The 27,960-nt window shown below is 44.5% G+C and overlaps 1 protein-coding gene across 2 annotated transcripts; it reads right to left on the bottom strand.

The window, feature by feature from the left end:
- Nucleotides 1-22,929: 22,929 nt before the first annotated feature.
- Nucleotides 22,930-27,698, bottom strand: TPBG (trophoblast glycoprotein). Of its 2 annotated transcripts, none has more exons than XM_068281540.1 (2): nucleotides 27,382-27,698; nucleotides 22,930-26,891 (listed from the first exon to the last, which is right to left on the bottom strand). In XM_068281540.1, exon 2 carries the CDS (start codon nucleotides 26,630-26,632, stop codon nucleotides 25,424-25,426), a length of 1,209 nt encoding a protein of 402 aa, XP_068137641.1. In that variant the 5' UTR covers nucleotides 26,633-26,891; nucleotides 27,382-27,698; the 3' UTR covers nucleotides 22,930-25,423. The 2 variants fall into 2 exon arrangements, with proteins under 2 accessions (XP_068137641.1, XP_068137642.1); XM_068281541.1 differs by having other exon boundaries at nucleotides 27,569-27,698.
- Between the last annotated feature and the right edge of the window lie 262 nt (nucleotides 27,699-27,960).

Genomic DNA, 27,960 nt, shown 5'->3' with positions numbered 1-27,960 from the left:
GGAGCATTGGGCAGAGCAGTGGGGAAGGTCGGACGTTCCCCCCCTTCCCTCACCTTGGGGCTCCTCTTCCTGGCTCTCCCCTCTATAACGATTGCGGCGGTGGCTGACGGCGATGGCTGGCAGCGGCATCAGTGGTATATGTGCCCGTACCTCCTCCAGTGTTCCGGCGAGTTGACGCTGTGCGTGCCGCTGCTCTGGTCTTCACTAGAGCAGACTAGCTGTACGAACAGCGTCAACTCGCCGGAACACTGGAGGAGGTAAGTCCCATCCACTGATGGCGCTGCCAGCCATCGCCGCCAGCCACCGTCGCAATCGTTATGGAGGGGAGAGCCAGGGAGAGGAGCCCCAAGGTGAGGGAAGGGGGGGGGGGGAAATGTCCGCCTTTCCCCGCTGCTCTGCTCAATGCTCCTCTCCACTGCGCTGCTCCCCTCCAGCTGGGGGGACACCTATACACCTGGCTACATATACTGGGCACATATACCCCTGCCTACATATACTGGGCACATATACACCTGGCTGCATATACTGGGGACACCTATACACCTGGCTACATATACTGGGGATGCCTATACACCTGGCTACATATGCTGGGCACATATACACCTGGCTACATATACTGGGGACACCTAGACACCTGGCTACATATACTGGGCACATATACCCCTGACTACATATACTGGGCACATATACCCCTGGCTACATATACTGGGCACATATACCCCTGGCTACATATACTGGGCACATATACCCTTGGCTACATATACTGGGCACATATACCCCTGGCTACATATACTGGGCACATATACCCCTGGCTACATATACTGGGCACATATACCCCTGACTACATATACTGGGGACATATACCCCTGGCTACATATACTGGGCACATATACCCCTGGCTACATATACTGGGCACATATACCCTTGGCTATATATACTGGGCACATATACCCCTGGCTACATATACTGGGCACATATACCCCTGGCTAGATATACTGGGCACATATACCCCTGGCTAGATATACTGGGCACATATACCCCTGCCTACATATACTGGGCACATATACACCTGGCTACATATACTGGGGACACCTATACACCTGGCTACATATACTGGGGACACCTATACACCTGGCTACATATACTAGGCACATATACACCTGGCTACATATACTGGGCACATATACACATGGCTACATATACTGAGGACACCTATACACCTGGCTACATATACTGGGGACACCTATACATCTGGCTACTTATACTGGGACACCTATACACCTGGCTACATATACTGGGCACATATACACCTATAGACCTGGCTAGCTATACTGGGGGTACCTATTTTTTGGGGAACTGCTGTCAGATCTGTATTTTTGGGGAACCGCTGATGCCAGATTACGTGTATTTTGGGGAACTACTGCCAGATTATGTATGTTGGGGGACCACTGCTGCCAGATTACATGTATTTTGGGTGTTACGTGTATTTTGGGTGATCCACTACCAGGTTTCGCATATTTTGGGGAACTGCTTCCAGATTATGTGTATGTTGGGGGAACTGCTGCTGCCAGATTGTCTATTTTGGGGGAACTACTGCCCAGTGGCATTCCTATCGTTGGGCGCAGGGGGGCGTGGCACACCGGGTGATTGACAGGCAAGGGGGTGTCGCCAAGCCCCCCTGCGCCCCTACAGCGGCAGAACAAGGAAGAAAAGAAGCGGTAGGAGGGGCGTGGGGGCAGCGGCCGGGAGGGTGGCCAGAACCCCCCCTCCCTCACCTGGGTCCCCTCCTTCTGCTATCTTCCCCTCCATAATAGCGGCAGCAAAGAGGCGAGGCAGGCCGCAGGCGGAGGACTACTCACCTAACTTCCGCGTTCCAAGCGCTGAAACGCAGCGTCTCCTCGTCCCAGGTCTCCGCCTTCAATGCCGCCCACTGTGCTTCCTGATTGGCGGAAGCACAGTGGGCGGCATTGAAGGCGGAGACCTGTGACGATGGGGACACTACGCTCCAGGCCAGCGCTTGGGACGCGAAAGTTAGGTGAGTAGTCCTCAGCCCGCCCGCCTCACCTCTTTGCGGCTGCTATTATGGAGGGGAAGATAGCAGAAGGAGGGGACCCAGGTGAGGGAGTGGGGGGTTCTGGCCCCCCTCCCCGCCGCTGCCCCCACGCCCCTCCTTCTAGTGCTTCTTCCCCTACTGGAGCAGCTACTCTGGCTACACTGGGGGAACTACATTGGGGTCAACTAAGCTGGCTACACTGGGGGAACTACACTGGGGGCAATTACGCTGGCCACACTGGGGGGCAACTACGCTGGCTACACTGGGGCCAACTATGCTGGGGGCAACTACGCTGGCTACACTGGGGCCAACTATGCTGGGGGCAACTACGCTGGCTACACTGGGGCCAACTACACTGGCTACACAGGGGCAACTACGCTGGGGGCAACTACGCTGGCAACACTGGGGTCAACTACTCTGGCCACACTGGGGTCAACTACTCTGGCCACACTGGGGGCAGCTACTCTGGCCACACTGGGGGCAGCTACTCTGGCCACACTGGGTGCAGCTACTCTGGCCACACTGGGGGCAGCTACTCTGGCCACACTGGGGGCAGCTACTCTGGCCACACTGGGGGCAGCTACTCTGGCCACACTGGCGGGAGCTACGCTGGCCACACTGGGGGCAGCTACGCTGGCCACACTGGGGGCAACTACGCTGGCTACAGTGGGGCAACTACGCTGGGGGCAACTACGCTGGCCACACTGGGGCAACTACGCTGGCCACACTGGGGGCAGCTACTCTGGCCACACTGGGGGCAGCTACTCTGGCCACACTGGGGGTAGCTACTCTGGCCACACTGGGGGCAACTACACTGGCCACACTGGGGGCAACTACACTGGCCACACTGGGGGCAACTACGCTGGCCACACTGGGGGCAACTACGCTGGCCACACTGGGGTAGCTACACTGGGGGCAACTTTGCTGGCCACACTGGGGGCAACTACGCTGGCCACACTGGGGGTAGCTACTCTGGCCACACTGGGGGTAGCTACTCTGGCCACACTGGGGGCAACTACGCTGGCCACACTGCTGGCAACTACGCTGGCCACACTGGGGGCAACTGCGCTGGCCACACTGGGGGCAACTACGCTGGCCACACTGGGGTAGCTACACTGGGGGCAACTATGCTGGCCACACTGGGGGCAAATACGCTGGCTACACTGGGGGTAACTACGCTGGCCACACTGAGGGTGACTACACTGGCGGCAACTATACTATCTATACTGGGGTAACTATACTAGCTACACTGGGGGCAACTATAATAGTTAACTATACTGGGGCAACTATACTACGGACAACTATTCTACCTATACTGAGGTGGGGGCAACTATATTAGCTACCTATACTGGGGGCAAACTTTATTACATATACTGGGGCAACTATATTACGTATACTGGGGGCACCTATACCTGGTATTACCTGCCGTGGCGTGTGTAGTTTGCCGCACTTGCTCCTTTTTTTGGGGGGGGTGTCTTATAATACCCAGCACCGGGTGTCAAATACCCTAGGTACGCCACTGCCATATTATCTGTATTTTGGAGGAACCTCTGCCAGATTATGTGTATTTTTGGTGAAATGCTGTCAGATTACATCTACTTTTTGGGGATACACTACGACAGAGCTCAAACGTCCCCTGGCAGTCCTTTTATACCACCGCTAAGGCCATGTATATTTGGCCTCACCCATGACCACGCCCATGCTATGCTTAACCATGCCCATTTGTTGGAGCGCCGCACTGCGCGCAGCGCAGAGGTTTTTAGGGTCAGTCCACTCACTTCTTTTTCCAGGACTAGACCCCTGCTCCCATCACCCGGAGTGTATTGCGCAGACGCAGTAGAGATTTTTTCATACCGTGCCTGCGCAGGGCGCTCCTGACCACGGGAGAATGTACGAGGATGCGCGCAGCCAGGGCTATGCAGGGGCAGTCGACGTTGACTTGTAAGTCGGCGGTGAAGAAACGGAGCCACAGCGAGGGACCAGAGGATCATTTGGAAACAACGTGGGCACAGGACGTCTGCCGGGGGCTGGCAGAAGCCCACGGTAAGAGAAACTTTTTTTTTCTTTTACATATCTTCAGGCCCACTTTAAGGATAGAGAGGTCACTTTTCCAACAAAGATCAGGATAGTTAGAGCCATGGTTTTCCAAGTAGTAACATATGGCTGTGAAAGTTGGACTATAAATAAGGTCATGCGTAGAACTGTGAAAGTTGGACTATATATAAGGGCATACACAGGGGCTGTTATTTCATGAAGCAACATGAATCACATGATTAAAGTGACCCAGAGATGAATAAAAGGCCTGTTTTTTTACTTACCCGGGGATTCCTCCAGCCCCATGAGCATGGATGTGTCCCTTGCCCTCCTCCTCAGCGCCGCGGTTTAGCCGCAATTTGCTCCGGTAAGCAGCTGTGTGATGTCAGCAGGGGGCCTTCTGCGCATGCGTGGCCCGACTGAGACGTCTACTGGGGTTTGATTGCGGCTGAACAGAGGATTTCAGGCGGACTGCGGGAGGCACGTGTGAGGAGGGCGAGGGACACATTCATGCTTATGGAGCTGGAGGAAGCCCCGGGTAAGTAAAAAACAGGCTTTTTATTCATCTCTGGGTCTCTTTAAGGGCGGCAACAATTAGAGGGAGGCAATAGGTGACTCCCCTTCGCAAATGTCCCCCTCCCTAGATGCCGCTTTACTCACTCACCTGCTCTCAGCATTCCAGCGATGGGATCTCTATTCACCTGTCCAATGTCCTGTATCCACGTCTAGAACGGTGTGTTATGTGACCTGTTACATGCTGCCAGGTCACGAGACACCGCTGTAGTCAGAGAGGTAGCAGGACTTCACGTGTGGCTGGTGATCCTATCGCTAATGGCTAATCTGCACATACCCAGCATCCTGCGGATCAGAGTCGGGATGCTGCGGGCCAGCAGAGAGGTGATGCTATCTTGGAGGAAGCAGAGGGAGGTCCTGCAATACACAGTCCAATGTGTCTCTCCTCTCTGATCTGGCTTTGCACACACACATCGGGGGGAAGGGGCTTCTCACAATGTATTGCTTCAGGTGGCCAAAAAAATTGATGCTGTTGAACTGTGGGCATGGAGGTACTGAGAGTTCCCTGGACTGCCAGAAGATCTAATCAGTCTATGCTTAAAGAAAGAAAGAAGGCAGTGTTCATTAGAAGTGCTGATACTACTATTTATCTCTTTGGAGAATTCCGTGATGCTTGGAAAAAGTGAGGGCAAAAGGAGAAGAGGATGAAAGTGCTTAAAGAGAGTCTGAAGCGAGAATAAATCTCGCTTCAGACATCATAGATAGCAGGGGCATGTGTGCCCCTGCTAAACCGCCGCTATCCCACGGCTTAACGGGGGTCCCTGATCCCCCAAATCCCCTCCGTAATGCGGGGGAGCGCTTCCTGGTTGGGGCAGGGCTAACCGCCGCAGCCCTGCCCCACGCGCGTCTGTCAGCGCGTATCTCCGCCTCTCCCCCGCCCCTCTCAGTCTTCCTTCACTGAGAGGGGCGGGGGAGAGGCGGCGATGCGCCGCTGACAGACGCGACTGGAGGCAGGGCTGCAGCCATTAGCCCTGCCTCCAGGAACGACCAAGTCTGCGACCAAGTGTCGCAGTGGGGGGTTTGGGGGTGAAGGGACCCCCGTTTAGCGGCGCTATAGCGGCGGTTTAGCAGGGGGTATGAGCTCTGAAGCGAGATTTATTCTCGCTTCAGAGTCTCTTTAAGATGGATAGAAACCATATGTTAAGCTATGAACATGCCTATGCAAAAGCTAAAAGTAACAGTGATTAACAGGGACATCTAAGGTGCAAAGTACATATGGACATGAAGAGTAGGAGTCAACTTAACGAATGAGGAGGAGTAGGAGAGGATAGATTGTACAATCAGAGAAGGAGGGTGCACAAGTTAGCCTTTCAATTCAGGAGTGCTGCTACAACATGAACCAGCAATATAGGTAGTAGGAAGATATAGGAGGAGATAGCGCACATTCACCATAAAAAGTCCTGTTTATTAGAATCAATAAAAGGTTTTGCAGTGCCAGGCATGCATCCATTAGTATGGAGGGGAGCATACAGACCAATGCAGGGGTTGGCAGCTGTTTCACAGTGCACTACACAGTGCTTTGTCCTGACGAAGAGGGTGGAGGGGAATGACCGTTAAATTATTACTCTTGTGCCTAGCAGTAGGTACAAGATTTTTATATTGTGTTTAATTCCCCTTTTAAAGCAAAAAAAGTAAGCCTTGAAACCCTCCCATGAGGAAATGGACTAGTCCAAATCTGTCAGTAAGAGACTCAGAGCTTTTCAGATTAATAATACCTCCTGTAAGTGACAGCTACATAGGAAATAAATTACTTTAAGGCTAGGTCCACACTAGACACAGTTGCAGGACGGACACTGCAGTCCGGATCAGGGGAAGATTAGGGGAAGTACCCACCGTACTGCAAACTGATGAAAGTGCATCAGTTTTGCATCAGTTTCCGTTCAGTTTTTCCCTGACAGAAAACGTCTCCATCATTAGGAAGGAGTGGGAGGATTTTTTTGGGCCAATCATAAAGCTCAGGCTATCCGTTTTCACATCAGTTTTTTGCCTGTGGAGCTGGAGATGCGTTTTCTCATTGCTTTTCACTACCCCTGCGTGTATGCGTGGTCCTGATCCGTTGCGTGAAAATGCAGCAGATCCGGACCTTCCGTTCAGGTTTTGAAAACGGGTCCCCGCAAACGCAGACGGATCCGTTTTTTACTTGGGTGAGGCTGGCTGCTATTTTGAACATTAGTATCCGGGACTCCGCTTTTCATCAGGTTTGAAAAACGCAGCCACGGATACGTTTCCGGACCTAGTGTGGACCAGGTCTTACTCCATGACAAATATACATCCTATAATGCACATATTTATTTTACGTTTTTGTCAAAGTGCTTTTTTACACTTCAACTATATATTCTAATACATAGAAAGATGAAGTATAAACAATTGTTACCAAAGAAAGCTGGGAAATATATGCAGTGGCATTATAAAAACTTCTCCACAATATCCACCTGATATAACTTTCTCTGTAACAGGCATATACCGAATGCATCTACAGTAGTCTGTATATACAACAATATCACTAACTACAGTAAAATGCATCAAAGTATGAGCAGCCCATAATTCACTGTCAGGGACGTCCTTTAAAATGCAGAAATTAATGTTCCTTAACCTCCTGGCACATAGCTCTAATGAATACCTGCTTACCAGATTAATTCTCACATTTCATCAAAATACCACATGTACTAATCTGCTCACCAGACACATTTTTTTTGGCATCACATTAGTTACACATGCCCTGGTGCTCCAGCAGACAGGATTCCCAGCAATAAAAGCCCAGGATTTCTTTTGTGTTAGTTTTGTGAGGGGTGCTTAAAGAGAGTCTGAAGCGAGAATAAATCTCGCTTCAGACCTCATAGCTAGCAGGGGCATGCGTGCCCCTGCTAAAACGCCGCTATAGCGCGGCTTAACGGGGGTCCCTGTCCCCCCAAACCCCCTCCGTGCAGCGGGAGAGCGCTTCCTGGTTGGGGCAGGGCTAACCGCCGCAGCCCTGCCCCATGCGCGTCTGTCAGACGCGTATCTCCGCCTCTCCCCCGCCCCTCTCAGTCTTCCTTCACTGAGAGGGGCGGGGGAGAGGCGGCGATGCGCGTCTGATAGACGCGCTGGGAGGCAGGGCTGCAGCCGTTAGCCCTGCCTCCAGGAAGAGACAGCCAGCGACCATTTTACGACCAAGTATTGCGGGGGGTGGGTGGGGGTGAAGGGACCCCCGTTAAGCCGCGGGATAGCGGCGTTTTAGCAGGGGCACACGTGCCCCTGCTATATATGAGAGCTGAAGCGAGATTTAGTCTCGCTTCAGTGTCTCTTTAAGGAAGCTATTTATTTCTGAGCTTTGCTCTCATTTTGGGATTGATTAAACATCAATAATATTACTGTGCTCGCCCAGTGCACAGAAATATTACCATCACTTCTGCGTGTAAGTACTGCGAGATATGTTATGAGCATGACCAGCGATACTCTAGTAGCGTACCTGCTACCATAGTAACGCGCACGTTATCTTAGTAATGGTTGCGCTACATGTGGCGTTAAGGTTAGACACCACCGTGGGGTTTAAGGCTAGACGAGCGGGAGGGTGGGGGGATTAAATGTTACGGGCCAGTGGAGATTAAGGTAAGGGTTGCGGTTATATTCTAACAGCAGCTACATCTGGATCCGCCCAGACCCCCCCCCCCCCCCCCCCCCAAAAAAAAAAAAACACAAGGTGCTGGCCTTTTGTAAATGGCTTTCACACTCACTGGCTACCCTTTTATAAACAAAATCACATTTATCTGCTATATCAAGTTTCCTTTTTATAAACAAAATCACCTTTATCAGCAACATCGGTTACCCTTTTTGTAAACTAAATCATGTTTATTGGCTGTATCCGGTGCCTTTTATAAACTAAGTCATGTTTATCGGCTACATCTGGCGGCCTTTTTTACATTTATGCCCAGTCTCTCTTCAGCAGTGCATTCTCTTCAAAAACTATCATAGAGTCGCTGGACAGGAGGAAATGTGAATAATACAAAATAGTGTCTTCTCCTATCATTTATGGATGTTTGTAATTGCTATGACATTAAGGACAACTATCAAAGATAACTGAAATTCTAAATGCCACATATATTTCCAGTAATTACTAGCAAATAGCAATACAAAGGCTTTTTTTTCATATTTTCATATTTTATATGAAGAAAATGGCATTTACAGAGAACAGTTCTCACTGTGGAAATTACTATGGAGGGCTGTGCCCAGCACATCTAGCATACAGAAACAATCTTCACTGGCTCTAATACTGTGACTTGAATATGTTCAGAATGATAGAAAGCAGAAATATAGCTTCAAATGTGTGTAAATAATCATCAGCTAAAGCTCTGTGTTCCTATCTGTGTGTCTCTCTCTGCCACGCAGTGTAAACAGTTTACAGCCAGGTTACAGTTCAGTTCTGCCTCCCCCCGATGCCGACACAAAATTGTTACAAAAACAGCTGGTGAACAAGGCTTTTTTTCCACACAGGCTGTGCTGAGAGACCTCTGAGAAGCATTTTAGTGTTGCTGGCTAAAAGCTCTATAGGTAGGTGGTATTTACAGAAAAACAGTTTCTTTGATAGTTGTTCTTTAGGAGATGCAAGTCATCCTATGGAACAGGAGAAGTGTGGTGTGTTTGAACCATGAGGGCTCTTTCACACAGGCAGTAGTGCTGAGCAGTATACACAGCTCCATACCATTCCTGGCAATGGTGGAGCACAAAGCAGGTCAGGCTCTGTCCAATACAAGTAAATGAGGTGGCGGCCATCTCCATAAAACAGCACTGCATCTGGGAATGGTGCAGCCTGGGCAGTAGACAAGGCAGAAGTGGTGCAAAATGGTAGCACCATTCCCAACCAAAATTTGTGTACACAGTATTCCTAAGACATGAGCAGCTAAGATCTTTGGATTGTCTGGGGTGAGGGGAGTAATTTTGGCTAAACAATGAGAGAGGAAAAATATGGTGTTTCCTGGACAAGCTGAAGAGAAGCTCCCTGCTAACTGGTTCCACATGAGAGTCTGCAACCTATTATTTATTATATTGGTACCTCCAAATAGGCAACTGATACAAGTCAATCAGCACTGCAAAGGGTCATACACCATCTCTTTCCAACCCAGCTTCAAAACAGCTTCCCCAGGAATAATGTTGTGGGGGGGTGGGGGAAGGAAAGATACATGGATGACCAAAGAGTGTGGGGCAGTGGCTTGGATCTGGACAGGCAACTGTGGTGAGAGGTGTATGGAGGCAGACATATTTACTTCCTTTTAAGTAGTCCCTCTATCTCTAATACTTTTAGCCATAGACCCTAAACAAGCATGCAGCAGATCAGGTGTTTCTGACATTATTGCCAGATCTGACAAGATTAGCTGCATGCTTGTTTCTGGTGTGATTCAGACACCATTGCAGCCAAATAGACCAGCAGGGCTGCCAGGGAATTGGTATTGTTTAGAAGGAAATAAATATGGCAGCCTCCATATACCTCTCACTACAGTTGTCCTTTAAGTGAAAGATGATGAGTGATGAGAAACAGTTGTATCTATCTTCCTACTTCTAAAAATGAATTTTAGATATCCTACAGTTCTATGTGATGTTTAAAAACTTTAAGGACCACTGTAGCGAAAATCTTAAAATATATGTAAACACATACAAATAAGAAGCATGTTTCTTGCAGAGTAGAATGAGTTATAAATTACTTTTCTCCTATGTTGCAGTCACTTACAGTAAGTAGTAGAAATCTGACATTACCGACGGTTTTGGGCTAGTCCATCTCTCTATTGGGTATTCTCAGCATGGCATTTATTCTTTATAAAGACAATCCTTGAAAACAGATTTATACAAAGATGCCTGCCAGCCTCCCTGCTTGCTGCACACTTTTTTTAGCAGTTGGAGGGAGCAACTTCACTATTCACTAAGTGCTTTTGAAAATAAAGAAAAACCTGAGAATCCCCGATGAAGAGATGGGTTAGTCCAAAACCTGCCGGTTCTGTCAGTTTTCTACTTACTGTAAGTGCCAGCAACATAGGAGAAAAGTAATTTATGGCTAATTCTACTGTAGAAGAAACATATTGTACTTATCTGTACATATTTGCATATATTTTAAATGTTAGATTTTCGTGACAGTGGTCCTTTAAAAAAGCAGCTTTATTGCTTTGTCTCAGATGGGACACACAGGCATGTTCCCTGCTGCAGGACATGCCTCTGTGTGTCCCCTACGCCGCTCTCTGCTTATCTCACTGGGACAGTTGTTTTTACTCCAAATGCCTGAGTGACCAATAGTCCACACAGAACTTGAGAAAGTTCCAATAGAGGGGTGAAGCGCTAAACGACCTTCCCCCTGCACCCCCACCCCTTATACCACCTGTGCCATATGTTAATGTGTTTATGTTCTTTATCAGTGTGTCAGCATTTTATGTTAGCTTGAATAAAGACAAAACTTTATAGTTACTGAGGGATGTGAGGCTCCTAGCTACTCTATTGTAAATAATATTCTATAGTGTTTCTGGAGGGGTATGTCCAGTGGGTTGCAAGGAGCAATCAGCCACTTGCATAGCCGGCCTTTGACCTGAGTGACCGGAGCAGTCGCTCAGGGCGCCGCCTTCCAAGGGGACGCCTATAGCTGGTTACCTATACTGAGGGCACCTACACCTGACTTCCTATACTGGGGGCACCTATAGCTGGCCACCTTTATTGAGGGCACCAACACCTGGCTACCTATACTGGAGGCACCTATGCCTGGCTACCTATGGGAGGGGATGGAGACCTTCAACTGACTTCATATACTGGGGGCACCTATGCTTGGCAACCTATATTGAGGGCACCTACACATGAGATCCTATACTGGGGGCACTTATACCTGGCTATCTACCTATACTGAGTCTGAGGGCGTTTTTTTTCTTTGGGAGGGAGGGGGGTGCACTGTGGCTATAACACGTGGTGCAAATTGTCGGTGCTGTGCTATCATTCTAAATGAAGGGGGGGGGGGGGGGTAGCTAACTGTCCCACTGAATGTTTTTATTAATATTCCTGAGGTTCTAGCCTTATTTTTTAAGTATATTCAGGATAATGCACTCTTTCCATCCAGTCGTGGTTATTGATCGTATTTTTTCTATTATACATATGTGACATGTCACGGAGATCTGAGCATTTGGCGTCAAAAAGGCTGGCCCTGGCCACTTGTAAAGAGCTGAGATCAGAAAGTTTTGTGGAAGGCCACCTTATCACAATAAGTCTAACTCTTAGGAAAATGATTAGTCTTGTCCAGACTCTTTATGAAAGGCTGTGTCTAGAATTGAAGGTAACTGGATTCTGGTAGTTCAAATCAGTCTTTTAGAGTATGGAAAACACAGTTTGTTTGTAAATGGGTCTAAATGAGCTTTAAATTTACTTTCATTGCTAAAATCCAGGGCATAGGGCTCACACATTAAAAAAACAACAACAACACAACCTCGTCAAGAGGTATTCAGATCAATCTGAGATCATGTATCGGGGCTGTAACATTGATAAAGTTATAGTAGTAAGGTCACCAGACCTCCAGATGTTATATTTGCACAAATGTATTTTTGTATATAACTATGTGACTGGGGCTCAGTGGGTGGTGGTTGTTTGATGTCATCTGCAGTTATAGTGCACCCTGACGACCTTACTCCTATGACTTTATTAAGGCTACAGCCCCAATACATTATGTCAGATCAGATAGTGGGCAGCACGGTAGCGTAGTCCTCTCGTCTTGCAGCTATGGGTCCCCGGTTTGAATCCCAGCCAAGTCAACATCTGCAAAGAGTTTGTAGGTTCTCCCTGTGTCTGTGTGGGATTCCTCCAGGCACTCTGGTTTCTTCCCACATCCAAAAAAAACATACAGATAAGTTAATTGGCTTCCCCCAAAAATTGGCCGTAGACTACAATACATGCACTACACGATACATACATAGACATATGTCTATGGTAGGGATTATATTGTGAGCTCCTCTGAGAGACAGTTAGTGACCATATACTCTGTACAGTGCTACATAATATGTCGGCACTATATAAATACTTTTGCGTAACAGCAATGTCTGACCTCTCCAAAACCCTAGCCACTTCCATATGCCTAACCCTAACATTTAATCTCAAGTGATCCGCCTTTAAGTCACACGTTATGTTATTTAGTGAACCTAATGAAACATTGTTCTGAAAATATTGCATTCTGAAATGGTAAGTATATGTTACTCTGTTGTGCGCAGCCACTACTGGTACCATGATTATTATATTTTAAATATATATGACGTGTAATCCATGCAAATAAATGGTAGGAAACTAAGCATCACAGTAGGATTTGCACCTGCCATCGGCCTCCTTATTGTTCCTCTTACAGCAGTTTAATTTTCATACTTTTTGTTTTCAGTATCTAGGCAGGCTTGATGTACATAGTTACTGTCAGTCTCAAATGCAAAGAAGGAATTTGAATACAGTATTCCAAAACCCATCTGATCAGGCACTACAAACCCACAACTTTCTTTTGCTTTCTACAAAAGGATTACCAGATGAAGTCATTACAAAGATATCAGATAAAATGTGGTCCATGTACTAATGCTAGTGGTCATGTGATGATATCTCGGTGAGGGGGAAGAAACTCCCACAGTGCTGGCAGCTGTGAGCTTTGCACACACATCTCTCTGGTATGTGACTGACTTTAATTTCCCTAGAACTGCTGCATCATACAGTACCTGAAAATTGTGCGAGTAATAATGTAGTTTCCTTTTCAACTTTACTAACAATAAATAATATGGGAGGGTAAAGTAGGAATTCAACAAAAAACAAGTAAACTTCTAACTACATATTCTGTGTTACTCTCCGGGTCTAATGAATTGCTTGCCTTTCAGTAAATGTCAGCACACACAGAAGTATCAACAGTGACATCTGCAGGTTACTTGCAAAGCAACTTGCCAGAATTGGAATCCATGACAATACTACTCTGTCTTCTTATAGATCTGTATGCGCTGTGTTTTTATATTGCATGCTTACCATTTGTATTTATATTAGCATGCAGGCTTAAAATCTAACTTAAAGTGAGACTCCACCTTGTAAACCATCCTGCCTAGGAAGCCTTATAGAAGTATTCTGTACATCCAGCACAATGCAAAAGTTGGGCATTTGTTAGGAAATGTTTTAAAAATAAGCATGCAATGAACAGTTATCAATTAACATTCTACATTATACTGAATGAAAAACTATATTAAAGTACACCTGTAACTCCCCCCCCCCCCCCTCCCAAAAAAAATACAGCTCCGTGGGGTACTGACCTTGGGAGGGGGAAGCCTCAGGATCCTAATGAAGCATTCCCCATCCTCTGTAGCCTCGGGGATCCAGTGCTGCCTCCCCCGACAAGCACTGTGCAGGCACAGCAACATTTCCTTCAGGGCTCCTGGGCAGGTGCAGTCCAGCTTTCCAATGAGCTTTGGCTGAAACAGCCGAGCCTTATTGGGTCTGATCTACTGGGCAGGCTGATCGGGTCCTTAAATTTACGCCTGACCCGATGGGAAAGTCGCTACTGTGCTGGATCACAGTAGGTAAATATTTGACACCCTGGTGTTTGGGGACTTCCATAGCTAGATCACCAGGATGGAGGAGGACAGGGGAAGCCTCATTAAGACACAGAGGCTTCCCCTGCCTTTTTTCATTACAGGTTTCCTTTAAATCAAAATAATGAATAGGCGGGTTGCTTCAAACAACTGGAAGTAGTTACATTTTCTTCTTCAAATTTACAATGAACCACAAAGAGAATAAAAAATTATACCTCAGTAGAGGGATGTCTCTCCATAGTCCAGAGCCTTTCTGGATTGTTCTGGTGGCCACTGTTCCACTGCTGGGTCCCTCTAAGCGTATCCAACAAGAGCTTGGGCATTTGCGAATAAGGCTCGCATATGCCTAGTAGAGGGAAGCAGCTTGTTTTTTTGTTTTCTTTACAGATTTGCTTTAAAGAGACACTGAAGCGAAAAAAAAAATATGATATAGAGAATTGGTTGTGTACTATGAATAATTACTAGAAGATTAGCAGCAAAGAAAATATTCTCATACTTTTATTTTCAGGTATATAGTGTTTTTTCTAACATTGCATCATTCTATAATATGTGCAGATTACACAACACTCAGCATTCAAAATGAGTCTTTCAGAGCAATCTGTGAAGTAATGAACTCTCCTCTAGCAGAGGAAAAGTAAATAGTCCAGGAACAGTTGAGATAATAAAAGTCAGATAACAGCCCTCTCCACTACTAACTTAAGGTGCGTACACACGCCGGACTGGAGGCAACGACGCCCGGCGGATCGCTCAGAAGTAGCCGTATCAGTCCGCCGACAGTGCGTACACACGCCGGACTGTCGTTGGCACGCCCACGCAGCGGGAGGTAACGACGGACCCGTCGTTGCCTCTAGTCCGGCGTGTGTACGCACCTTTAGTCGGAGAGCTTAATGGCTTGTTTGCATAGAGATAACAACTGGAGTTTCTCAACTCTTCCTGTACTGGAAACAATTACACTGATGTATCTGATCTTAATGTTTTATTTCTTAGCTGTGCTACACATACAAATCATAATATCATTTTTTTTTTCGCTTCAGTGTCTCTTTAAAGAAAATCTGTAATGAAAAAAATGTCCCCTGGGGGGTACTCACCTCGGGTGGGGGAAGCCTCCGGATCCTATTGAGGCTTCCCCCATCATCCTGTCCCACTGCGGCGGCGAAAATCCTCCCGGAGCGGCAGCGATGTAAATATTTACCTCTTGGCTCCAGCGCAGGCGCAGTATCTGCTCTTCCCACAGATAGGCGAAAATAGCTGATCTCCGTCGGGCCGCTCTACTGTGCAGGCGCAAGTCTCCTGCTCCTGCGCAGTAGAGCGGACCCGACGGAGATCGGCTATTTCCGCCTATCTCCGTCAGAAGAGCCACAACAGCGGCCCCGCTGGAGCCAGAAAAGGTTAATATTGCACAGCGCGACAAATTGTCGCCTGTGCGTTCCGGGGGCTGCAGCGAGACCGCACACCATTGTTAAGTTTGCAATCAATTTATATTCAAAGGAGCAATAGTGCAATACACAAATGGTTAATAGTAAAATTACAGAATGTAATGAGTTAACAGCATGTTATGAGCTAACACATACAATGTACAGCAGACTCATAAGTCTTATACAATGAGACTCAGAAATGGTCACTCAATTGGCTGAATAATAAGTAAGTAACAACAACAGCAATACAAAATCAGTTCAAAAATGCCTAAACGACCTCTCTTGCAAAAATCTTAAAATTTAAAATACATGTAAACATATACTAAGAATTCTACTTCTTATTTGTATGTATTTTACATTTTAAGATCTTTGTGACAGTTCCTCTTTAATGCGATATGCAGAAAGATTAGGCTTTTTCCACAGCAGCCTGGATGAAGCCTGTCACTACCCTCTGAGGGCTGGTGCACACCAAGAGCGGTTCTGAGCGTTTTTTAAAACGCTTTTGGGCTTAAAACCACTTGGCTAATGTATTGCAATGGGATGGTGCACACCAGAGCGGTTAGCTTTTTCCCAAAACGCAAACTCGGATCCTGCAGCATTTTTGCGGTTTTCTGGGGCGTTTCTACCTCAATGTAAAGTATAGGAAAGTGGAAAAACGCTCCAAAAAATGCTAGATCAGAGCGGTTTTCCAAGCGTTTTTGTTACAGAAACTGTTCAGTTACAGCTTTACTGTAACAAATCTTCTACACAAAAACACTCCAAAAAAACGCTAGGCATGTTCAGAAAACCACTCTAAGCCTGCCTAAAAACGCTCTGAAAACTGCTTTAAAAATCGCTAGCGTTTGCGGATCCGCTAGAGGTTTGTGGTGTGCACTGGCCCTGAGAATGGATTAAATCCGAAACGGCGCTGTCTGGGTAAATGGACTTTGCAATGTGGCCACTCTGACTGTAACTCACAGCAATTGATGCTGCTCTTCCTGCACATTGCATTAAGCATTTTTGTGCTGATTTTGTAGTACTGTTGTTGCTGGTCAATCTTTCTGTGTATGGATCTTTAGGACTGTCAATGATCCATTTTACAGACCAAGAACCCGAATTTGCCACTTAAGTTTTATGATTACCAGGTGTGCAAACCTCTTTACTTATCAATTAACCTCACATGAAATTTTTTACAAAAACAGCAGGGCCGGCTCTTCAACCAGGCAACTAAAGCACTTGCTTGGGGCCGCAGTCACAGTCTAAGGGCCCCTGGCAAGTTAGGTACGGTGTGGCTACTGGCAGCCTTGCGGTGAGATGAGGGCAGCTCACTGGTTGCCCTAAGTACTCCCCTTCTCGCCCTCCCTCTCCTTGCGGGTACACAGGAAGATACTCACGGCTTCCGAAATTCCTGCAGACAGCTGTCTTCTGCAGCGCCAGCACCCCCCCCGGCATCCTCTCCATGGTTACAGCAACAGCATGTGACTTTACGTTCCCGATGCGTTACATGACGAGAGGTACCGCACATGCAGTCACATGGCGCTACTGTAACCATGAGGAGGACACCAGGGGTGCTGCGGAAGAGAGCTGCACAGGAATGTCGAAAGCCGATGAGTATCTTCCTGTACCCGCACAGAGAGAGAGGGGGTACTGGTTGAAAGGGGGGCACATCTGACTATAGGAGGAAATGAGAGCACATCTGACTATAGGGGGGAAATAAGGGCACATCTGACTATAGGGGGAAAGGGGGGTCCAAATTGGCTACTTTGCTTAGGGCTCCATTTGGCCTTAATCCGGCTCTGCCAAATAGGTCTAATTGAATCAAGCCCACAGACTTTATTGCGAAGCCTGCATGCAGCCAGTTAGAATAACACAATCCGTTACAACACAGTACCGAGAACAGGCCTCAAGAATTGTATGGGCAATGAGTTGATATGCAGAATTATCCAGCACCGGAACTGAGCACTGTGAACCTAGCCTAAATTTCACATTTGCAATACTACCCCTTCTGACCACCTATGCTGCCTGAATATTGAATATTAAACTTTTTTATATAGTTTTTGATTACTATGTTTTCTGTCATTCTGGTGGCAATACATTAAATTATAAACTATCCATGTTCTGGTTTATGTATTTACACAAAGGAGATAAGCCCACAATGATTTAAATGCATAATTATATGTGCTTAACTGCCATGATACAAGTATTATGAAAAAGTTTGGTGGACTTAATCACCACAATGTTAGACAGGCAGGTAGAACAGGACTATGCTTAGGTAAAAAGTTTGGCAAACCTAGAGCTTTCAATAATGAAAAACTTGATATATTTAAAAAAAAATTATAATTAACGTAGAAAGGATTAAAACTCAAATTATTAACTCGTATTATTTCCCTTCAAAGGACTGCACAAACCTCAGCTAAAATAAAACCTTCATCATGTCTACCCTTTTAAAGCTAGTTAAGGCCCACTTCACATTAGCGTTTTTTTACGGAACCGGACATATGGATCAGGCCAGCTGAATCCGGTGAAAACGGTCCGTTTTATAGCCAGTGTGCTGTAAAACATCCTTTTCATTGGTTCCTATATGCTGCAAAACCTTCCGTTTCCGTTCCGCAGAGCGAAACGGTCCGGAAAATTGGGTCCTGCAGCATTTTTTCGTCCGCTCAGCGGAATGGACCACGGAACTGTACGGCGGGTTGGGTTGGCAAATGCTAATGTGAACCTTCACAATGTGTTAACTGCAAAAGATTTCAATACTGTACTTTCTAGGTGTCTATCTATACACAGTGGCCTGATTACCTCACTGGTAGGTAGGCAGAGATATTAGTAGGTGCTTAACTCCAGTCACAATGTATTGATCTACGGTTTGTTGGGAGCTTCACAGACAAAATACTGAGGACAGTCAAGTGTAAATTACACTAAATCAATCTACACTTGGCTAATTTCGGGCCTTACCACACTAACGTGCTTGTGTCTGCTTTTCAGCAACATATCAATATTACAGATGTTAAAAAGTGGACACAAGCTTGTTGCAGGTGTATGCGGTGCACTGCAGCCAGTGGATAGGGGCCCTTAGTGTGTTCAAGCCTGTAAAGTGAACCTGAGATGAGAGCATAATGGAGGCTGCCATTTTTATATCCTTTTAAACAATGCTAGTTGACAGGCAGCTCTGCTCATCTATTTAGCTGCAGTTATGAAAGATTTACACCAGAAACAAGCATGCAGCTAATCTTGTCAGGTCTGACAATAATGTCAGAAACACCTGATCTGCTGCATGCTAGTTCAGGGTCTATGGCTAAAACAATTTGAGGCAGAGGATCAGATGGAAAGCCAGGCAACTGGTATTGATTAAAAGGAAATAAATATGGCAGCCTCCATATTACTCTCACCTTGGGTTCACTTTAAAGAAGTCATTAGGGAAAAAATAAATCAACCTTACTCACCTGGGGCTTTCTCCAGCCCCTTGCAGCCGACTGTCCCACGCTGACCGCTCCGCTCTCCACCACCGTCTCTGGCTCCCCACACGCTGTTCAGGCCGACCTCGAGGTCGTCCTTACTGCAGCTAGGTGAAGCACTGCTGTAAATCATAGCCACGTGGTCCATGGCGCACTGCGCAAACTACTATGCCTGCGCAGTGCACCACGGACCACGTGGCCATGATTGACAGCGGGGCTTGACGCAGCCGCAGTAAGGACGACCTCTAGGTCGGCCTAAACAGCGTGCGGGAAGTCCGGGGTGGCGGCGGAGAGGTCAGCGTGAGACAGTCAGCTGCAAGGGGCTGAAGAAAGCCCTAGGTGAGTAAGGCTGATTTTTTTTCTTTTTCCCTGATGACTCCTTTAAGCCTAGTACACACAGTGAAATTTTCCATCAGATTGAAGGGTAATCTGATAGGAAGTTGCATCGTGTGTAGACTTCCAAACTGCTCCCATAAATAATGTGATATTTCTCGTTGATAACTACCCAAAATCCATCACGTTATTAATCGGGATCTGATTGGACTGGTCAGAAATGATCAGATCTGTCAGAAAATTGTATCGTGTGTACTAGGCTTTAGGTTCAGTTTCCATCTGCTCTTGGACCACGTGTGGCCAGCGGGAGAGGACAGTTTATTGTACGCTGTGGCCCGAGGCAGATGCGTTACTGCCATAGGCTATAGGAGAATGCATCCACCTGCCTGGGCTTATCACGGACAGCACATCCAATGGTTCTGTTGCAGACTGACAAGTTTTGCGATGAGCAGAGAACAGACAAAACAAAAAAAAAGGCTGTTCTCAGCCCAAGTGGGACCACAGCCTTACAGTTGCTCCATGACACACAGCCTTTACAGATGCAGCTGTTTACGAAAATGTAATTATTTTGTTGTGGCTCTTCATGTAACGGGAAATGCCAGTAATAGGACTGCCCTTTCTGACCACATTTCAGCAAGTTCGAGGCTCACACAGGAATGGCCAGTGATAACTCCTCAATATATTGTTCAGAAAAAAAAGTGTGCAATATGTCATATTTTAGTGCCTTGGTGTGGATAGTATCTGCAGCTCCAATTACTGAAATGACGCAAATGTACACGCATCCTGTGGGGGAGAAGAGAGTGCTGTAAAGAGATTTAGGAAATTCCTATTTTGTGCTTTAGTAGCAACTGACTGACACACCTGCAGCAAGCATGTAGTCATTGAAGAACAAAAGGGAGGTCGCCACATCTGCTTCGCATTCATGTTCTTAGTCATTTAAGGATCAGCACAACAAAAAGTGTTACCCAGCCTATTTAAAAGTAAATCTTAACATCACAAAAATAAACTTATGAGATAATGAATTGTATGTGTAGTACAGCTAACAAATAGAATATTAGTAGCAAAGAAAAGAGTCTCATACTGGTTTCCACTACAGAAAGAGCTAAAACCACTTGAGTTATCTATGCAAAAGAGCTTCTCTGAACTGCTCGCCCTACTTGGTGGTACTCAGTCCAGTTTTCTAAATGGCCAAAGTAAACAGTGGCCAATAAGCAACTAACTTTTTCACCTAGGAGATAATTTTTCACCTTTTATTTAGAATAACTTTTCAGCACTTTGCAATTTTAATTATTATCTTGATTGCTGGCAAGTTTGAAAATATCACTAAGGAGAAAACACAGGAGAAAAAGTTATTTGCATATGGGCCAGTGAGAGACAGCCTGTAGATAAGGTTTTACTGCAGGAAAGTTCAAAAAGTCATTCACTCTGCCTTACAGCTTAAAATACTGAGTGTGGTTACTAAACTGAAAATATAACAGAATGATGTGATGTTATAATAAAGCTATAATAGCTAATAACTGAAAATAAAAATGAGACTTCTCTTTGCAACTAAAGTTATATTAATTGTCTGTACTACACATACAATTCAGTATCTTGCAGTCTAATTCATAGCTGAAACCACCTGGCAACAAGCTTGAAACAGATATTTCTCAGTGATTTTTAAAACCACCCACTGCTAATGGCATATTATCTACATCATGGCTGCCTCTTGGCTATACAGCCAGTTTTATAAGTTGGCTGTGAATGTTCTCTGAAAACCACGAACAAACACACACACACACACACACACACACACACACGTTCCAGGAAAAACCGCTAATGTGAACCGGGCCTAAGCGTATTTAAAAAAACAAAATCTTCTTGAAAGCAGGGACACCAAGTCAACAAGAACTCTTGTATTGGCTTTCTATTTACTACACATAGATGAAGCACTAGGTGCCGATCATAACCCCTGAATGCCTCAGTAATACAGCTCTGTCACCATCTGTGTGGTGGGTTTGGGGTAGCCAGAGTTAGAAAAAGGCCAATAGTTTGTGTATTTTATCTTCCTCTGCTCTCAGAAGTTGTATTCTGCCAGGAAAACTTTATGGCTGTAATTTGCTTAGCAGTGATGATTACTATATTTCCCAACAAGGTACCGACAAGACAGAAGCGGTCACTTAATATATGAGGTTCTTTGCAATTTAGAAGGGAAAAAAAAGCACACTAATGGATTTCTAAACAAGAAAGACGGAAGCTTCTTATTTTACAGTGAGAGCATTTCACTTATACAGATTATGTACATCAGTCCCGATTTCTACATGGTTACTCAGGCTGGAGCATGTTCTTACTTCATTGTGCCACAACTGCTATAAAGGATTAAAGAAGAATTTAACAGGTTTGAAAACACAAAAGCAGTTATACATTTGGAATATCTAAGATCAATGATGGCAAGAAATGGAAAAATAAATAAATAAATGGAACACATTACAAACACTTGGTAGCACAGTATAATTGGTAGCGCATACAATTTACAAAAGCAAAGTTGGTTCATACATTTAAATGTTAGACATGCTGAACAGACACCTGGTTGGTTGTATGTAATGTTAGGTACACACCATACAATTTTCTGGCAGATGTACCTGCCAGATCGATTATTTCCAACATGTCCGATCTGAATTCCGATTGATTTTTTTGATTTTCCAATAGTTTTTTTTTTTTTTTTTTTAATCAATTTTCGTTCAGTTCTAAGAAAAATATTAAAAAAAAAAAAAATATGAACGGAAAATAAAAAAACGATTGAAATTCAGATCAGACATGTTGGAAATAATCGATCTAGCAGGTAAATCTGCCAGAAAATTGTATGTGTGTACCTAGCATAACACTACCTTTGAAAAAAGGTCTCTCTAACCTTCTTGTCTTGGAATTTGTTATTCTTCTCATAGCTTGCACTCTGTTATACGTTTTATTCATCATGTTACATTTGTCATAATCACCAATTCTGCATTTTGTACCAGTGTCCATATTTGATATACATCATTGTCTGGATCATTATGTACCCCTTGTTGTTTCCCTACTTTATACATCACCATGGAATATGTTGACGCTTTATAAATCAAGAATAATAATAATAATAAATATAAATCATATTCTTAAAACAATTATAGATTTACAGCATGTTCCATAATTCTCTCCTGTATTTTTTTATTTTAGAATATTAGAGCCAAAACTTAAGATATATAACTGTTACTTGGCTCCTCATCAAAGAAAATGGATTTCTGTTAATGCCAACTATGCTATGGAGCATCTAATAGCCAAGTTTATGTCTGCAAATCCATGCTGTGCAGTTGGGTAGTCCAGTTCCTCTTAAGAAGCTGTATATAAGAGAACAAAAAACAACAAAACCTAATGCTATTAACATTAGTATGTGTGTGAAAATGTGTCTTTTTAATGCAATAATAGTTTTAGTGGGAAGATAAAAATGGAGATAGCAGAAAACTCAACCAAACATTTTCAGCATACACCACTTATGAGATGTGTCTTTAAAATGTCATCAACTACAAAAGTGGATATGAAAATAAAAAGGTTTTTATTATTTTGACATTGCAAAAACAATAATGCATTTAAAGCCATAACATGTTATTCTGTAAAAAAAAAATAATAATCACCAAATGAGGATGCAATTAATCTACAGTCAAGCATCCCCAGTCTGGAATGTTATTTTTTATATGGTTCATAACATGAAAGTTTGCACCAGGGCAAGCAGCATGCTGCAGATAAAGAATTGTCAAGCAGGTTTGAGTACATGGACTGTTCCAAGTACTCTGAATAACAGATTATCTGATATATAAAATATTCCAAGCTACCTGTAAAATAATATAAAAAACAAAAAAAAACCTCTTGAAATAAAAAAATATGTGCACACACATAAATCTACTATCCAGACACTTGCATATAGTATTTACATAAAAATAGAGGATTTCTACATACTACGCTCCATATGGAGCAACAACATTATATACTGAATTACATACATCTTCTATGTCCTTTCAACTGTCCTTGGGTTTCCTCTCCGCATTAACTTTATCAGTGCTGGAAAAATCCCAGGAGACAGATCACCAATGCACTTAAAAACTGTACCTGGTACCTAACTTGTCTGAGCTGTACTGCCAAGGCAAACACAGGGACACTGGCTCCTTACAGTGTCAGTCAAGTCACAAATTAGAAAGGATAGCTACTGACACTTACATTCATTTGTTAACTTCTGCTACAGCAAAACATATCTGTTACATACAAGTCCCAAGGGCAGCATGTATACAACAAAATCTTGTAAGAAATAATTTCTAAGGGACATTTTATTTTTCTTATAAAAACAGTATAATTTAGTTTTAATTGATAAAATTGCAATGCCACTGGTTTTAAAGTATAACAGGTATGGATTTTTCAAATACATGTATTATCTTACTTTTAGGCACCGGAATGGAGTATACATACAATACATTCACATACTATTGGCAGGGCAGCTCAAGGTTGCCACCTACATGCCACCAATGACCCTATTTCACCTTTTATTGTTACATATAAAACAATACATATGCTGTTTATTACACCTGCATTATTTGTCAAACACCATCCAACTTTGCTTTCACATCTGCATAGCAAAGAGTTGTGGGTAACCTCAAAACAGAGTGTGTACTTTGGGTCACATTCCAATACAATCAAAAGCTCTTGTGTTTAATAAAATACATAAACTAAATATACCCCGCTATCCCTCACATTCATAAAGAAATAAAAAAAAATGATAACATCTGTATTACATAAAGAACAAATATGCAAAATCTGTCATGTTGATTAAAAAAAATAAGTAAAAAAAAAAAATTAAGAAAAATACATATAATCCCCCCTATTTGAAAAATGTGCCAATCTGCAGTCTATACTAACTTTAAAAACAGCAGATTGCTAGGGGCAGTTGAGCAACACAATACATGCAAACTTTTCTTAGGAATTAAAACAATTAATAAACTGGCCCTGTGTTTTCCATGCCTACTTAATTAAGGGCTTCCCATATTGCTAGCTTAGAAGGATTTGTGTATGTAGGGTAATAGATGTTACAAATATGTTTACATTATGCCTGCATGGCAAAGTTCATATTAAAAAGTTGCAACATGAACATTTTCAAGTCATGTCGCTACAAGTAATGTTTTAGTTAACATACTGTACACTATTATTAATGTCCATAGACTTGTTAAAAAATAAAATGTTTTTACAAGACTTGGAAGCTCGACAGAACATTTAAAAAAAAAAATGCAATTAATTCCCACCGTTTGCCTTGCTCGATATACAAAAGTTACAAAGTACAAAAACACTTTTTTTGGCAGAAAATATTAACACAATGGTTATCTTGAACATAATCTTTATTGAATCCGAGTTATTAAAAGTTTAGTGCAGTTTACAGAAATTCTGCTTTCATATAAACTGCGTATCGCTTACAAAAAACAGTGCAAAAGTATGACCGTGGATGTTTTCCTAATTAAAAATAATAATTAAAAAAAAATATAACTGTATGCATGCTAGCTGTTGTGTAAGTTCCCATGTTGCACATGCTCTGCTGGATTCTCACACATAGCATATATATGAAAATCACCAAACAAAATGAAAATAAAATATTTGAGGCAGTTGTCGTTGACTGGTATCTTGGTTGGCAAACAGTTTACCAAGCTGAAAGTATGGGGGGGGGAGGAATCATTGTTGCTGGGCTAATGATGTTCCCTTTTAAAATCCATCTGCATGAATAAAGTCCTCAATACAAGAACAAGTCTTTATGTATGGAAGTTTAGCATGCAAATTTTAGAGCTTATAGTACTAAGTAAATTATAGCACAGCAGTAAAACTTCACAGTCAAATGGAGGCATTCGAAAGCCCTGCATGAATTCATTGTTTTCCCCCCCTCTGATCTATCTTTCCAGCAGGGAAGGAGACAAAGAGCAAGCTCAGGGGTAGATGCATTATCTGTACATTAAGTTCATGCATAGTTTAAGTGTTGCTTGTCATAAAAAAAATAAACCTTTATACATCAGAGTTTGTGCTCAAGTTTGTTAATCTGGGATCTGCATTGATCTCGTATCTGTAATGATAACCCTCCATGTGATCCCTACATGCATCTCTGATGTTGTAAATCCACTTTTTAATACCTTTCCTGTTTAAGTATAAAACAAGCAAAAAAATGACTCCTATGAGAGCTAGCACTATGCCCAGGAATACATAAGAGGTTTGCAAACTGTTGTCCGTTATATCAGGTGGACAATCAAGCTCTGAAATCTTGACAGCGATCACTTGTGTATCCATCATCTGCTCAGGATAGGAGCAAACCAATGAGGACTGGTCCTTCACTATGGTGGTTTGAGTCTCCTTGAGCCATTTGTAAAATGGTTCAATATTGCAATCACAGATCCAGCTATTGTCACTGAGGAAGACTGACAGGCCTGGGTGGCTGGAGAGTTCAAGTAGTGTTGAATTTTTAAGATGCTTCAAAGCATTGTGTCTTAAATCCAAAGTGTTAAGATGGCTAAGATTGGCAAAAACACCATCTTCGAAGACTAGCAGGGAATTATTACTCAGGTCAAGAGATTTCAGGTTGGGCAATGAGCTGAGGAGGCCATCGGGCAAATAGAGTAGGTTGTTTCCACTCATATCCAGCTTCTGGAGGCTAGTCAGTGTACCATTTTGAAGGGAACCTGCCAGTAAGGTGAACATTGATGCATTGTATAAACTGTTACTTAGGTTCAGCTCTATAAGTGGGCTGCTATGACTTGGGTCGACCTGGAAAAGTAGATGGTTTATATTCTCCAGCTCATTGTAGCTAAGGTCCAGTTGTCTCAGGCTTGGTAAGTTTTTGAATATGTTATTGCCCATTACCTGGAGGTGGTTGCCACTTAGACTGAGATCGGTAAGGTATGGCAGGGTTACATTAAATGTTCCTTCTTCTATACTATGAATATTGTTCTGAGTGATAAACAGATTCTTTACATAAGAAGGGATGTTTTCAGGCACCTTTTTTAGATTCTTTCCGACACATTTGACAGTCCGGGCTACCTCGGAGCACTCGCAGGATTCTGGGCATGGAAACTGCTGATCAGGCTGACACCACACACAGCCCAACAAATGCACAAGAGCTAGCAATAACAATAGTGCGCCTTTCATAATTTCTCCATTTTCATCTAATCCGGGACCCCTCCTCCGGAGTCCCAGGAGACAGAGAATATCAGAGAAAATCATGTCCCCTGGCAGTGGCCCTTTCAGTTTTTAAACCCAGGATGCCCCTTTAGGAGTACTACGTTTAAAAGTCCTGGGTTTTTGTGTCTTCTTCTCAAGTGCTGAATAACAATTCTGGCTACAACAGGCAGGATAAAAGGAAAAGCACAGGGAGATCTTGTATGCTGATGCCAGTTCCTGGAGCTCAGAGCACAGGATAAACACTTCTAGGCTCCCACATGTGCTGGTGCAACTCCCTCTTCACGGCTTACTTCTAACAAACCTGCAGTGTAAAAAGAAAAGAAAAAGAATCCTCAAACACAGCAACGATAGAACAAGAACAAGGCATGTCTCCTCCTGCACCAATATGTTCTCAATCAAGCCCCACATCAAAGATCCTCCACCCAGGAAAACTGCTGTCATTCCTCCCTTTCCCTTCTCTTCTTGTCAGCGGGTTAATTCAGGCTTCAGGTTACATTATCCACGCCCTTGATCATCTTCCAGTAAGTATCCCCCTTCCCCCCCTCCAGCCCATATCCTCCACCAGATCTCACAAAGGGGACAGGTTTTACTAATAAAGTACCAGTCTCCAGCCTGAGGAACTCGTGAGCGAGATCCAGCAAAGTGCAGCAAGCTGAAGCCTGGAGAGCCTGCCGTGATCATCAACTCTCCCTGAAAACTCTTTCAACATGCTAAACTAGTCCCAGAACAGCAAGTGACTAGCAGGCAAGCCGCAGCTCACACCCCATCACTAATCCCTCTCCCCCGTGTACCTGCAGCCTGGACTTCCCGCTTGTTTACGAGGATTCCCTGGCACTGGTCTCCAGCAGCAGCTCCACCACATCCAGCCCCGCTCACACCAGCCTCTCTTACTTGCTTTGGCTCTCTGGTCCAACCTTCTGTGGGAAATACCATAAGTGCCCTGTGCTGGAGGGGTAGAAAGTTAGAAAAGCGGTGTACCAGGAGGTGAAGAACAGGGGATGCCTCTCCAGCAGTGCGTGGACGGAATGTTCAAAGCATTTCCATTGCACGGGGCTTCCCAGGGACACGCTGTAACTTCCTGCTCCACGGACTGAAGTGGGCTGGATGTGAACATCCCTGTCTTGTGGGAGATGCTTGGTCTCCTCCTCCCCCATCAGCTCTGCTTGTGGTGAAGATCAAATGAATGTGTCGAGGCTGGGAGCACATCAGAGTGTGAGAGAGGCACATTCCCCAATCGCTAATCCTAGCAACTAAACTTTAGTAGGTCCAGATCTGACTGCTGCGAACGCATGAGAGGGTGAACAAAGCCCGCAAGGCGGCAAGATAATGTCCTGCATGGTGTTCAGAAACCAGCTCAGGGTGGCAGCTCA

This window comes from Hyperolius riggenbachi, chromosome 4 (genome assembly GCF_040937935.1).
Source record: "Hyperolius riggenbachi isolate aHypRig1 chromosome 4, aHypRig1.pri, whole genome shotgun sequence".
Lineage (NCBI taxonomy): Eukaryota > Metazoa > Chordata > Amphibia > Anura > Hyperoliidae > Hyperolius > Hyperolius riggenbachi.
This window is presented reverse-complemented; position numbering and strand designations above follow the sequence as displayed.